Here is a 14,052-nt window from a genome sequence, read left to right as displayed (position 1 = left end):
ATTCTTTTTTCTCCAAGTGATCCAAGTACTCTTTCTTTTTTCTTACATAATTTTGAAGCATGAAACCATGTGTCAATTGGTTTGTTTTTAGGTGGTGGTGTTGATTAAGCTTGAAACCCTTGCAGACGCATGCATGGAGTAAACAGCAAAAGTCTTTTATTAGGCTAACTGGGGCTATATTATTATTGGAACCGAGTGGCTGGGAAAAACAACCGACCAATTTGCATGCATTGTATTATCAACTCTGATAGCAATCCATCTGCAACACTTGAACTCTTGGGAGGACCTCAAAAGCATTTGAGTAATATCCATCTTGGGCTAAGCCTCGATAAATACCAGCTCATTATTTTCCGCTTCTTTTCTTTTTTAGGCTAGGGCCGGGACGGCAAGCAGCCGGGGGCATAAGACTGGGCCAAGTTCCATGGATCTTGCTTCCTTTTCCTAACAATCTAAAAAGAAACAAATTGCTTTACCCCTGGAAAAGCTCCTAAGCTGAGATTTATGAGACGAAGGTGAGGTGCTTGGAAATGTGAACAACCCTGTTGTAGATGAGTATATAGGGTGACTAGATTTTTAACGTTTATGAACATTACGTTTTTGAGGGAGAGAAATTAACAAGTATACTGGTCGGCCAGGAGGGGAAAAGATCTGTCGTGCATCTGTTTTTTTGTAGCAAAATAGCTTTATTATCCAGTAATGGAAATCTTAGTTGTAGCTCCATTGTTCTTGAAAGAGCTCCTTGATGACATGCTTTTCGATTGAGCGATGCAGCTAAAGAGCATGAGTTGGATCTTATGTGAAGCATTAAAAGGACTCCGGAACACTAGATTTATCGCACAAAAAGAATCTAGAAAAATAGTGCTTCTCCACGTTAGACTATTCTTTTTTTCATGTTTCGATTGTTCGCAAATAGCATTTTATGTTTTGCTCATCTGTTTCTGTACAAAGTCATCCCTTTCTTGTACACTAAGATGGGAATTAAATATAGATGTTCATCAAAATCAAAGACTGACAACATGGACTAAATTTTAAATGGCACTCACCAGACAAAATTCCTGATGCACCATATTTGTCAGGATCCTTCAACTTGTTTCTTTGTCCCGAGGATGCATTGGCTGTGAAAGTTTCATGCTTACCATCCGCTCACGGCATAAAGACAAATAAGATGCAAAAAGTTACCATCCACTCACGGCATATAAGGGATTGCAGTATTTGCTAAAAAAAAAAGGGGACAAGCATTGAAAACGCTTCCTCATGGCTTAGAGATCCTTTACAACCTGGACAGAAGAATTAACTGGCTTGGACATGATTGCTACTGTTTAGGCCATGACATGATCATATCTAGTTTCTCTTCTTTTTCTTTTTTCTTTTTTTTAGAAGCTATTTCGAACCATCTACCCAATACCGACCCCCACCCACCCCCAAGCTGGAGTCCAGGCTCCCAGGCAAACTGAGCTGAAAACAAAGGCCGATGCCCTTCAGAATCGAACCCCTTCCCCCTGCCACCAAACCAAGGTTCAGTGATGAAATGAGCATGTCTGGTGACTTTCCAGATGGTTAAGTAGAAGAACACTTCCTGAAATGTGTTGCAGAACATCCCACTCCACCTGTATTGTCCATGTCTCGAAACCCTAACCATCTCGGGTGTATTTGCTTCCAATGCATCTGACTGCACATTTGCATCTCCAACAAACTTCCCGAAGTTGTAAATCCAATCAGCAGAAACTCTCACATTCTGAAAACTGATTTATATGTGTTTTTTTTTTAAAATAAAAACTCTGAAACAACAATAGCATAAGAAACAAATAGCATAAAACATGCAACTGAAGATTGCATTTTAAAACTTCCTGCCTGGAAAATTCGCAGGACAACTAACAGTTTATAGCAAAATTCACTCTTCTTCAATCTTCTAATTTCCGTTTTCTCTTTGTGGGATTTTCTGCCAACTGTTCTGGTTTTGCCTTTTCAGAACGATAATGCAACCTCTGCCAAAACATGAGCAAAGCAGCAAAATCAGTAATCCTTGTATCCCATACAGAGATTGGACAATGGAAGCTTTGTCAGAAAATATACTTTCTACAGACCATCCGGTCTAAATTCAAAGACCCTTATAAAGAGGAATTCTGTCCATCGAATGATGAGTGCAGTTGTTCAGAGACCTTTACAGAAAGTGAAAGAAGATACCTTTTTCCTCCGGCAGTTCTGTCGCTGACGACCTGTGTCTTTCCTTTTCGGAGCAATCAATTCCTGAAAGTTTAGAGCAGATCATAGCGAAATAGTATGCCCTCTATAAGATCATATTAAAAGCTTAGTTTGTGTTCTATTTTACATCAGAACTATGAATAATAAGTTGTGTTACCTGAGCAAGAGCTACAGTTCGGGCATGCCTTTCTGCATGAGTTTCCTGCTCCTCTTCGATCTCCCCATCGCTATTGAGCATCAGCCTAAGCCTCCCCTCCCCTAATAGCTTCTTGGAACGAGCATGTCTCTTGAAGCAAGGAAAAGGTACACATGAATGTACCAGATTTAATTAACAAAGATGGTGTTTCAAACATCCAGTGAAGAAAAATAGTTAATTTTATATTTGCAAATACTATTCCACCCTTAGCAAGCAAGCTATAATATTAAGTTTATGGAACTTTGAAAAATGCAGTTATGTTTTGCATCTCATTCAGCAGTTCCAAGGATGAAAAGTGAAAATATCTCCCTCTAAGCAATTGTAGGCTGCTGGCAAAATAAAGCTCTATTATGCTTTACCTTTGATTTAAGGTGTTGCTTGACTGTTTCCTCATTTAAGCATACAATTCTTGGGCAAAGTCTGCACTTAAAAACTGATTTGCACTTCAAGATACAACTTCTCAGATCAGCTTGAATTGGATCATTTGAATCAAAGGCACTGCTCCCGGTGTTCGCATTCTCATTCTTTTCAACATCAACTTCATTGTTCAGCTGGCCATCTTTAGGGCTTTCATAACCTCTTTCAGGTCCTTTCTCCTCATTACTGAGCAAACCTAGTGACAGCTTGAAGCCATTATGCATCTAAGGTGTAAATGTTATACTGAATCAAATAGAACAAATATGTGTAAAGTGGCATTCCTCAACTAAAGATTAGTACATAAATGAAAGACATGTGAGATCCTGTGAGCTAGAGGTTGAGAACCCAATGAATGCATCATCATCCAAAAACAGCAAAATAAGAGGACTACATGTTTTGCTAATTAAATTTTGTATACAACCCATAATAATCAAATGAAAGAGTAACAGGTAACTATATAGTTGTTACTCTGAGATGAAAGATCTTATAGTAGCATTAATTTAGAGAATATTTTGCAGGACGCCAACATCAGTGGAAATAAATTGGAAAAGCAAACCATATCAAGAGCATTAAAGGATTGGCGGCAAAATCTGTCTTCTGCAATTTCTTGATGAGTTGATAAAAAAAGGGGTGGTACCATCATATTCTGTTTCGTGCTTAACAGTCTAACATCATCCAGACTACCATATTTTATGTACTGCTCAAATTTCATTCCAAGCATATAATACCAAACTCAATTTGTAAATGGCATCAAGTTTCATTTCAAGGGCCAGATCATTGTTAAATTGATTGAGGAAATAGGCCTCCAAGAAAAAGCCTGTATACAGATTATACGTTTAGTTGGGTGAAAATGAAAATGAGGCTCAAGATAAAATCGACAGCCAGAAGATACAACAATGACATTAATGCCATTACATAAAATACTCCTTGAGTCCTAGAAAGGCATAAGCTGATTGCTTGACATCCTAGAGGCACTACTGTGCATCAAGCACCTTGCTCTGATTTTGGTATTATTATTTTATATGTAGAACAAGGAAAAAAATTATCACTGGGGTTTCGCAATGTTGGCTCAGGCCATAGGTTTGTTTTAAGTCCCACAATAATTGCATTCCATGGACTTGGTTCTACTTACTATTTTAGAACCTTATTGCTCAAGACTTTCATTGCGTAATAACTTCTCCAATTAAGCACTTGACCTTATCAGCAACACATTGGATAATGCTGCATTGTCCATGAATAATGCATCATGGTCCTCTTTCAATATACCAGCTATCAAGTCCCAAGCATGTTGAGATTTTCTTATCAAAAGTCTAGAACAAAGATCAGCCTTAAGTCAGGAGAGGCATTCTTAATATCAAACATAGAAAGCAGCCAAAAACTATGGTTGATTTCATCATTTCACCCAGTTGGGAGGTTTTTCCCTTTTAACCATGAACCTCTACCAACATGAACTTCCCATCAGTACCATCAAGGTTCAAATCATCAATTCTAATATGTATCATAACATAGCTTATTAATTGTCATAGTTTCAAAGTTCTTTAGTTTTCATTTTCCTAAGGCAAAAACATGTCTTATTACAGAAAAAGCTTCTCTAAACAAAAACGTGTTAGAGTTTAGTTAACAACATTTCTTTACCTTCTAGTTAGACTATCATGGACTTACATATGAAACTATCTTTTTCTTCAAAAACAAGAAATGATGTGTCACTATTGCATGCCTAGCTAGCACAGCTCAAGTATCCAAGAATGTGCTGTGAATCTTCCCTTTTAAACATGTAAACACAGGTATCTATATTGATGATTTTATCTTTTGAGCTAGTCCTGCAATACTTTTTATGTTCTAGCAGGAGCTAAGCTATAGCTTGAAAGCCACAACAATGGATAATGACCCATATTTTCATACAACATGTCGCCATCCTTGGCCCTCCTCATGAATCCCAAGTTACTGGATTTTCATTTTAGCAATTCTCCAACAGAAAAAACTGGACACCTACACAACCAGTTCAATGAGGCTAGTCAAGCATCTAAGGACTGTTTGGACACTCAGCCCCTTATCCATGGGTTACCTCCCCACTAACAGGACTTTATGCTTGAAAGGATGTGAGAGAGAAGAAGCTAGAGGGATCAAGAGAGATTCCAATCATCATAGCATTTTTTTTTTTTGAAACTAAAAGAAGAAAATCACTTTTCAGACTATAATAATTAATCCCTAAACAATCAGGATTGATTGAGCAACAGAATCCTCGATCTCTCCGATTTCTCCTCTCCTTCTTCTTTATTAACACAAAACTCAGCCAGTGCAATGTATCTTGGACAAGGACTACAGGCATCCAAACAAGCCCTAAGTTAATAACTTGAACAACAGAAACCGTATCTCAACGAAGTATGAACCTAGTGATTCCCCAAAATACCAGTCAAAGAATAAAGGAGATAGCCCAATGCGCAGCTTTCCATCCTACCCAGGCGGGGAGGAAAAAGATATCCCCCAAAGAAAACACTCACTTATCATCATCCTACCATCAAGAGCAAAACCAATTCATACCTGAAGAATCACCATCAACCTCATTCCCAGAGCTATCCTCACTCTCGTATCCCGAACCTGTCAAGACAAAGACAAATTTAAAGAAAAAAAAATACAGAAATACAAAATAAAGTCAAAGCATATGAGCAAAGCCCAGGATACAGATTCAGATCCCAGTCATTATCTTAGAATTTTTACAAGCATCAAAGATTATACATCCAGGAAAGATTCAAACACCATGTTACAACTCAAGAATGTAAAATTCGTGTGATACAGGCACAACAATCAACAAAAATTTGGGGGAAAAAGACCTAAAATCACATCACAAAAATCAATAGAACAGGCTGCAAGCTATCAATTCTAGGGCAACGTTATTCAAAGTACCAAGAACAGAACCTACCAACGATATTCAAATCTATGCAGAGCCTTCATCAATTAAGCGAAGTAATCCACAAAATCTACCATCAACTACTACAGAATATTAGATGTAGAAACAAAATATACGAAAACTCTGGTTTTCTCCTGAAACGCATTAAATTAAGTAAACAGCTGGCACTCATTTCGGGCTATCATACATATTTAGAGAAAAAAGAAATTTTTGCGATTGAAAAAGCAAAAAAATTTTCCATACAAGTAGATCAAAACACTAGAAATATGAAGAAACAAATCAATAGGAAAAAATGCAGCAAGGATCTCCAAGGGGACGAAAACGGCGGCAAAACGAACCGAACGAAGGCGAGAGCGGCTCTTCGTCCTCCTTTGCTCCTCCTATCTCCTCTCCCTCCTCCTCCTTTTCCTCTTGTTCTTCTACTTCGTCTTCTTCTTCCTCTTCCTCCACTTCCGGAGTAAAATCGGAGGCGTCATCGGAGGAGGACGAAGAGGAGGTGGAGGAGGCGTCCCTATCGCCGTGGTCTTGCTTGTAGCAACGGCGCTTTATCATCTCTCGCCGGCGGAAAAGAGAAGAGCCGAGGGGGCGGACGGCCCGTGGAGGGTTTTTTTCCTCTCTTTTGGCGCTTTCGCGGCGGAGAAGGTGGAGGGTTGGGGCTGTCCCTTTCGACTTTCGAGAGGAAGCTCGGGTGCGGGCACTCCCGGTGTCGTTACACCCCTAGCGGAGCGGGCGGACCCCACACGATTACGGGTCCAGACCCATCGCTACTTGCGCGTCCAATAGACCATACGATGCATGATGGATGGCTACGATCCTATGCGTAGATCTGAGAAAAGATTTTCCGTTAGGATGTCCTTGTTGGATTGTTAATTTGAGTATTCATTTGCATTTTTTTTTTATTTAATGTTTTTGTGTCGGAATCAGGTCCGCAAGTTCCGGCGACGCAAAACGCTTCCTTGCTTGATTTGCTGCCCAATCAACCATTTGATTCGCCACATGGAAGTCATGGGTTGCTTTGAAGAGAATTAAGTTCCACTTCCATACCATGATATCTTTCAATAGTGGATTACATGCTCCAGCATAAGTCTTCCGAGCCGATGAACTCAATCCTCCTGCTGCAGATATATCTGAGATGGTGTTCCATCTTCTTGGATGAGCATCGGTTTTCTACATACTGGTTAAAATGTCCTCGGTGGATGAGAGTCTTGATCTTGTTCTTTAGTTGAACGCACTAATCAGTATCATAACTATGATTCTTGTGAAACCAACAATATTTTTTGAGATTCCTGATAGCTAAAGGGGTCTTCATCTTCTTTGACTACTGCAAATATTTCTGAAATTCTATTTCTGTTAGGATTTGGGCTCGGGCATGTTGAGAGGACTATACCTCTCGAACCTTGATGGTGGGTTGCTCAGTTGTCGGTAGCTGTCCCTTGCAATTCTAGACCTCTTTTCTGATTCTTCGCTTTCTTCTTGGCTCCTTTTTTTGCCCTTTTCTCCTTTATTTTCCTCCCTCCGAGCTGCTATAGCCTCTTCGGCCTTTTTGATATATTTCTCAGCTCACAACAACAGCTCAGCTAAGTCTTTGGGAGTCCTCTTCTCCAAGGAGAAGTAGAAACAAAAAGATTGCAACCCGCTTTTTGTTGATGATACTCTTCTCATCTAAGTAGTGAATCTTCGACATCCCTATATTAAAGCGATTGATATAGCTTCTACCTCCGGCTGCTCACAAAGTGAGCTACGAACTAACGGTTGAGCTGATAGAAGAAATGAATAAATCTTGGTTAGAGATCAGAATATCAAAGGCATGTGCTGATTTCTTTAGAGTGGTTGGAAAAGCTCGGCACAAAACTGTATAAATTGCTTCTTGTAACATCATGAGAGCCTTAAAGCTCTTGAGGTGGTCCATCGGATAGGTGTTATCATACACCTCAAATAGTGGCATCTTAAATTTTCTTGGTAATGGTTCTTCCATGATCGCCTTGGAGAATGGTTAATCGATTGTAATTTTTAGACCTTCTTCCTAATCGGCTTGCCTTTCTCTCAAGGCTTCAATTTTATTGTTCATCTCCTCGATCCTTTGATTGAGGTCAGCTTCTCTCTTAGAGAGCCCCTTCGGCTGGAGGGCTCTGAATCTCTCGGGTTGGAGAATATTTCGGAATGGGTGCTAGGGAGACTATCTTCTAGGTGTTGGCTAGTATTCTCGGGCGACAATCGATGTGTTTCATTGGATCGTCCTGGTGGTTTGGTGGTACAGCGGCAGTTTGTTGGTTCGGACATTGCGTACCCCGATCCGTCAGAGTTTGCACCTACTGAACAAGCAAATTAAACTGCTTGGCCATTACCGCCTTAGGAGCCTATTGTGGAGTCGAATATGAGGGCTAGGTTGGGAGTCATTGGACTCCTACTGGTGTTGGTTTGTGGAATCGTAATTGTTTTGTCGGGACTTTTTCACTCTTAAATGATGGGGACATCAGAGCCCTTCATTCAGATGATCCTGAACCTTCGGATTGAGTCAGACCCGAATTGGGTCCATTTGAGTCCGAGTCTTTTTTTTTATTACATTATTTGCTTTTTATCTTAGTGAACTCAATTTGGTCAGTTATTTTGTTATTAGACTGGTTAATTGGGTTTATGTAATTGGCTCAATTTAGTAGACCAATTTGGTAAGAAATTAATTGATGTAAGGATCCAAATTTAGTCACTGTCGATTGATTGGTTTGGTCAATTGATTACTTGATTTGGTCACGATGTAAGGTCTATATAAAGACCATCCCTCTCATGTATGAGGAATTGATGATTGAATGAAAAAACCCTAGCCTTCCTCTTGTTCTTCTTCTTCCTCCTTCTTTTTTCTTCTTCTTCCTGCATCTCTATAACCTCTTCTTCCTTCTCCCTCCCTTGTTCTTCCTCCTCCTCCTCTTTCTCTGCAGTTGTGCTACATCATTAAATCTCCAGAAACCTCAAAAGAAGAGGATTTTTCCTCTAGTACTAATCTGTTGCCACTCGAAATCCGACTTGACAAATGATGAGCTGGCGAACATGCTGCACTGCTTGGTTAGGCTGGTATGGTGTAGCATGGCATTGGAACTGATCTGCAACCACAAATTAGGGGGTCACTAGAAGGTATCCGATTGGGGATCTTCCGATGCTCATGTCAGCCAAAATTTTGAGAGAAATGGAAGAGAAAAAAGAGAGAAATATGAAGGTATTGTATTCAGATTTCTCATTATAACTGAGGAATCCTGTGCTTGGTATTTATAGAGGAGAAAGTGAGAATCTACGTAGTTAGGATACGATTTGCAGATGAGTAGTTGACCTCTTTCTATATCCGTTGATCGGAACGATTAGAATATTTCTTTTCAGGTGCGCCATGATCGGGCATTTTTTTATCTGCTAATTTGGTCGGTTACGATATTCCTTTTCAGACATGTTGAGATCGCATTGAGCTATGACTGATCATATTGATTATTTAAAGATTTGATTGGCCATTGATTTCGCTGGACACCTATCGTCATTTGGTTGGCAAGTTGAGCCATCAGGCAAGATTTTAGGGATGGTGAATCCAAGCTATATCATTGCAAAAAGGGACATGAAAGTGATACATGTATAACATCTTCGATTTGATCTAAGCATAGGTTGACATGCGGTGAGCATTTTGAAAAGATTTGAATTCAAAAAAATTTGAAATTTTGGCAGGGTCTAAACAAGGAAGGAGATTACAGCATATTTGAATATAGATAAGAAAGGAGGTTACTACAATCCTTTGGTATTCACTTTCAAATTGTAACAAATCACACCCCCCTCCGCTATATAAACAAGCCCAAGGGATCCCCAGAGAGAAGGAACGATTGGAGACAACCAAGCACAGATAGTGAGAAGCTTCCAAGAGAGGCTATCGAGCTCTCATGGCTATCTCTGTGCCTAACTCCTCTTCCATAGTCGTCCCCACACACTTTGTCCTCTCCAGATAGGTTATATATCCTTGGAGACCAGAACGCGAGCCCTCGAAGGTACCCTTCCATGCCACTCGAGACACGAGTATCGTGCATATGTAACATGCATCCTTGGAGATTAGAACGTGAGTCCCTGAAGGCTGCCCTTCCATGCCATGCAAGACAAGAGTGTTGTGCACATGAGATGCATGATCGTTGACCAGAAGGCCGACTAGAACCAGGCCAAGCTACTGAGCCCCAGGCCAAACTCATATGTTGAGCTCACAGGCTATGCATCGTTAGAGACCAGGATGTAAGTCCTCGAAGGCCACCCTTTCGAGCCGCTTGAGATACAGGCATCGTGCACACAGGACATGCAACCACCAACAAGAATCATGCTAAGTTTGCATGCCGCACATCCTTAGAGACTAGGATATGAGTCACTAGAGACCGCCCTTCCGTGCCACCCAAGATATAAGCATTGTGCATATGAAACACATGACCACCAATAAGAAGACCAATAAGAACCAGACTGAGCTACTGAGATAGAGGCCAAGCTTTCTCTCCATACGGGAGCTATATCCTTGGAGACCAGAACATGAGTCCCTAGAGGCCGCCCTTCCATGCCACCCGAGGCACAACCACCACACGTACGAAACCGACATCCTTGGAGACCAAAACGTGAGTCTTTGGTCGCCCTTTTGTGCCACCTGAGACACGAGTGTCGTGCACATAGAATGCGCAACTGGTGGCCAAAACCAAGCCGAGCCACCGAGCCCCAGGCCGAGCATTCCCGACTGAACTCCCATGTCGAGCTCCCCAGACTGAGCTCCCATGCTGAGTATTCTAGGCCAAGCTTCCATACCAAGCACTCCAAGATGAACACTCTAAGCCAAACACTCAAGGCTTAATGATCCAGAAAGATCACTTTACTTTGATGCTTTTTATTATATCTTCTGTTGTTATTTTTCGCCGTTATTCCAAAACCCTATCTGAATGAAGCATCGAAGGAGGCATGACTGGAAGCATCCTGTCGGGCCTTTCTTTTCTCTTTATGTGTAGATCTACGACTCTTCATGGTAAGTTGGTGCTTCATCTTCCACCATTATGGATAGAGCGGATTGATCCGTGTCTTCCACGCCTCCAAATCATTAGACTATGCTCGAGTTGAATTTGGGCATCAACAATTACCATCCAATATTTCTTATTACTCATTTGCATCGACAACTACAAAATTGTTATATTTTTCTATTTCTCAATGCGTAAATGACCTAGGATAAGGAGTTGAGCTACATATCCAATAACAAAAATATAAATAAGGGGTCAAGAGAGGTAAATATCATCAGGACACCTTACATAAATGAAAAATGAGTGAAGGATGATTTTTTTGATTACTTACTAGACTCATTGCTAAAATCAAAAGTACAAGGGTATTGACAAAAATATGATAAAAAACAAAAATTTTAAAAACTAATAACTCTTATTAAATAAACTAAGAGATCCCCACATAATTTTAAATTATATCACAATCAACAATATAGATTTTTTATTTTGAGAGATTTATGTTTGAGTTTTATTGAGTAGCATTGGAAACTAAAATTTTCTAGTTAGGCAAATAATATATATCTTTTTATGAGTTTATTGCATTTTTTTCAAGACAACTCTAGGTTTTAATTGTTTTGCATTTTGTTTCTTATATTAAGTGTTAGGGTTTCTTAGTGCCCTAGGGCGCAGCGGAAGATACGGGATTATAAAATTTTCTTATAAAACCCATTATATGAAACCCTAATAAGCCAAGATCGCCTTAATAGTATAACCAAATAATGTAGAAAATATAATCTTGGTATAGAAGAATACCTATCACGCTATATCCAATATATCTGAAGATGTCCTAAGGTGCCCAAATGTTCACCCTCCGATGTTAATCCACACAGGAATGGGTTTAAGACTCTAGCTCCACCAAAACTTGATTCTAATTGTTCAATCCTTCCAAAGGATTTAATTGGCTGATTTTCCTTCACTTCCTTCTTCCTTTCTACCTCTAAAACATTCACTAGCCTTTTTGTCCTAAAGAAGACCCTCTTGTCTTGGGTTAGGACAAAAGAGAGAGGCTTGTAAGAAAGAAGGGATAAGGGAGAGAGAAGGAGAGGCTTTTTCTTGGATGATCTTTAGAACCCCAAGGCACCTCCTTATTTATAAGAGATGGAGGGATGCATCATAAAGGGATGCATCCCATCCACACACCTCATCATGATGAGGCATGTGCCAAGAGATGCATCCCATCATGATGGGGTGCTAAGGAGAAGGGTGTATCAACTTCTTTCTCACATCTTCCTCTTAAATCCTGATGATCCAAGGGCCCAAATGCAGTGAACCAAAGCCAATGGTCCAGATCTAGGCGCCATCTAATGGTCCAGATCAGGGCATCATCATCCAGGGTGCCATCCAATGGTCCAGAAGCAAGATGCCATCACCGATGGTCCAGATTCAGGCGCTGAGCAACGGTCCAGATCTTTCATCCAGAGAGCCATCCAGTGGTCCAGATTCAGGCGCTGAGCAACGGTCCAGATCTTTCATCCAGAGAGCCATCCAGTGGTCCAGATTCAGGCGCTAACCAGTGGACCAGATCCTTCATCTAGGAAGCCATCCAATGGTCCAGATGAAGGCGCCAACCAGTGGACCAGATCCTTCATCCAGGAAGCGATCCAATGGTCCAGAAGTGAAGGCCCTATCAAACCCAATCCAATTGGGTTTAACCAACTTAAAGAAAACATTAAACCTAATCAAATCAGGTCTAATTAAAGCCAAATGGGTTTCAACTCTTGGCTAACCCATATTAGGTCATGATCTAATCATAGTAGATCAACCTAATCTAAGAATCATATTCGAATTTAATTTGAATCAGGAGCTAGGGTTTGCAACACGTGCTAGCATGTTCATCTTGCAAACATGATCTAATCCAATTAGACCCTTGATCAATTTCCTTGTGTGTTACCCATTGGCTTAGAATACCTCTAATCCAATTAGAATACCAGTAGGTGCAGGTGCAAGTTGACCTAACCTGATTAGAATACCTCTAATCCAATTTAGGTTCAATTTAGTGCTAAACCTGACTTAGCAATTAGAACCTTTCTGATGCTTTGATCTAATCAAACTCTTTGATCCGATCAATCCACAAGACATGATTGACGTCTAGCAACGTATCATGTCTACCCGGAAGATGAAGAATGTATTGGACAAATCCAAACATACCCTTCAGTGGAAAGTTACTGTGCAATTCAATCCCTCAGTCATACTACATCCTGAATAAGTGCTCGAGTATGGATCAATATCAAACTCAATCACTTATTCATGTCTCTCTCAATCTTTTATATGATAATTCAAACAATGAAACATTAGAAACTCTTTCTAATATTCATTTTGCTTTGATCAAAGGCTTCTTGAATCATCATAAGATTAGAGTAAGTAGGATGTTACCTTCTCTTACTAGAAGTGACTGATTCCTTGTTGACCTACTCACAACCTTCGTACAAAATCCACCATATCCAGAATACCCCGTACACAACGCAATGTCGTGAATGAGGGTAAACCAAAACATAGCTTCAAGTGCACAAGGTACCATGGTGATCTCAGGTCTAAGGATCACTTGCACAACTCCCACTATGAGAACCATCTTTTGATAATTAAGTAAGAATCCATAAGATGTTCTCATGATTGGTCATTTCAGTGAACTCATTCCTCTAATGAGCACCCATATCTTTGTATTAGTGTCTCACACAAGTGATTGTGAGATTAATCGCCCTCTACATTGAGCATACATAAGATGTGCCAGTCTTTCCAGTAATATTGATCCCCGACTCAATATACCAATTTGACTGGGAATATTCTAAATTAGAATTTTAGGATTTTAGGTCTCACTGGTATGATCTCATCATAACCCTAAAACCAATGTCCTAATTTATGGGGTTCATCATCCAATAATAAAATAGATAAGCAGCAAATGATGAAACACAATGCCTTTATTGATATATATCGAGTGTCAAAGTACATGATTTGGAGGATTACAAAGAGAAACCCATCAAATGATTGGCTTATAGGGCATCTACTCTTTCAATCTCCCACTTGCACTAAAGCCAATCGCCCTTATATTTTAACCCCATACAATCGAGGTGACGATTGAATTGCTGCTGTGGTAGAGCTTTAGTAAATGGGTCTGCTATATTGTTCTTTGTGTCTACTCGTTCAATCTTGACGTCTTGTCTTTCGATTATCTCTCGAACAAGGTGGAAGCGTCTCAAAATGTGCTTGGATCTATGATGAGACCTTGGTTCCTTAGCCTGTGCAACTGCTCCAGTGTTATCGCAATAAACTGGGACTGGTCCGGCAATCTCAGG

At 40.1% G+C, this 14,052-nt stretch overlaps 1 protein-coding gene across 1 annotated transcript; it reads right to left on the bottom strand.

Annotated features, from left to right (window-relative positions):
• Positions 1 to 1,733: 1,733 nt before the first annotated feature.
• LOC120110518 (NAD-dependent protein deacetylase HST1) lies at positions 1,734 to 6,392 on the bottom strand. The gene is made up of 6 exons (XM_039125669.1): positions 6,062 to 6,392; positions 5,357 to 5,413; positions 2,758 to 3,011; positions 2,360 to 2,488; positions 2,185 to 2,247; positions 1,734 to 1,985 (listed from the first exon to the last, which is right to left on the bottom strand). The coding sequence occupies exons 1-6, from the start codon at positions 6,273 to 6,275 to the stop codon at positions 1,902 to 1,904; spliced, it is 801 nt and encodes a 266-aa protein (XP_038981597.1). The 5' UTR covers positions 6,276 to 6,392; the 3' UTR covers positions 1,734 to 1,901.
• Between the last annotated feature and the right edge of the window lie 7,660 nt (positions 6,393 to 14,052).

This window comes from Phoenix dactylifera, chromosome 4, assembly GCF_009389715.1.
Source record: "Phoenix dactylifera cultivar Barhee BC4 chromosome 4, palm_55x_up_171113_PBpolish2nd_filt_p, whole genome shotgun sequence".
In the NCBI taxonomy this organism is placed as follows: Eukaryota; Viridiplantae; Streptophyta; class Magnoliopsida; order Arecales; family Arecaceae; genus Phoenix; species Phoenix dactylifera.
This window is presented reverse-complemented; position numbering and strand designations above follow the sequence as displayed.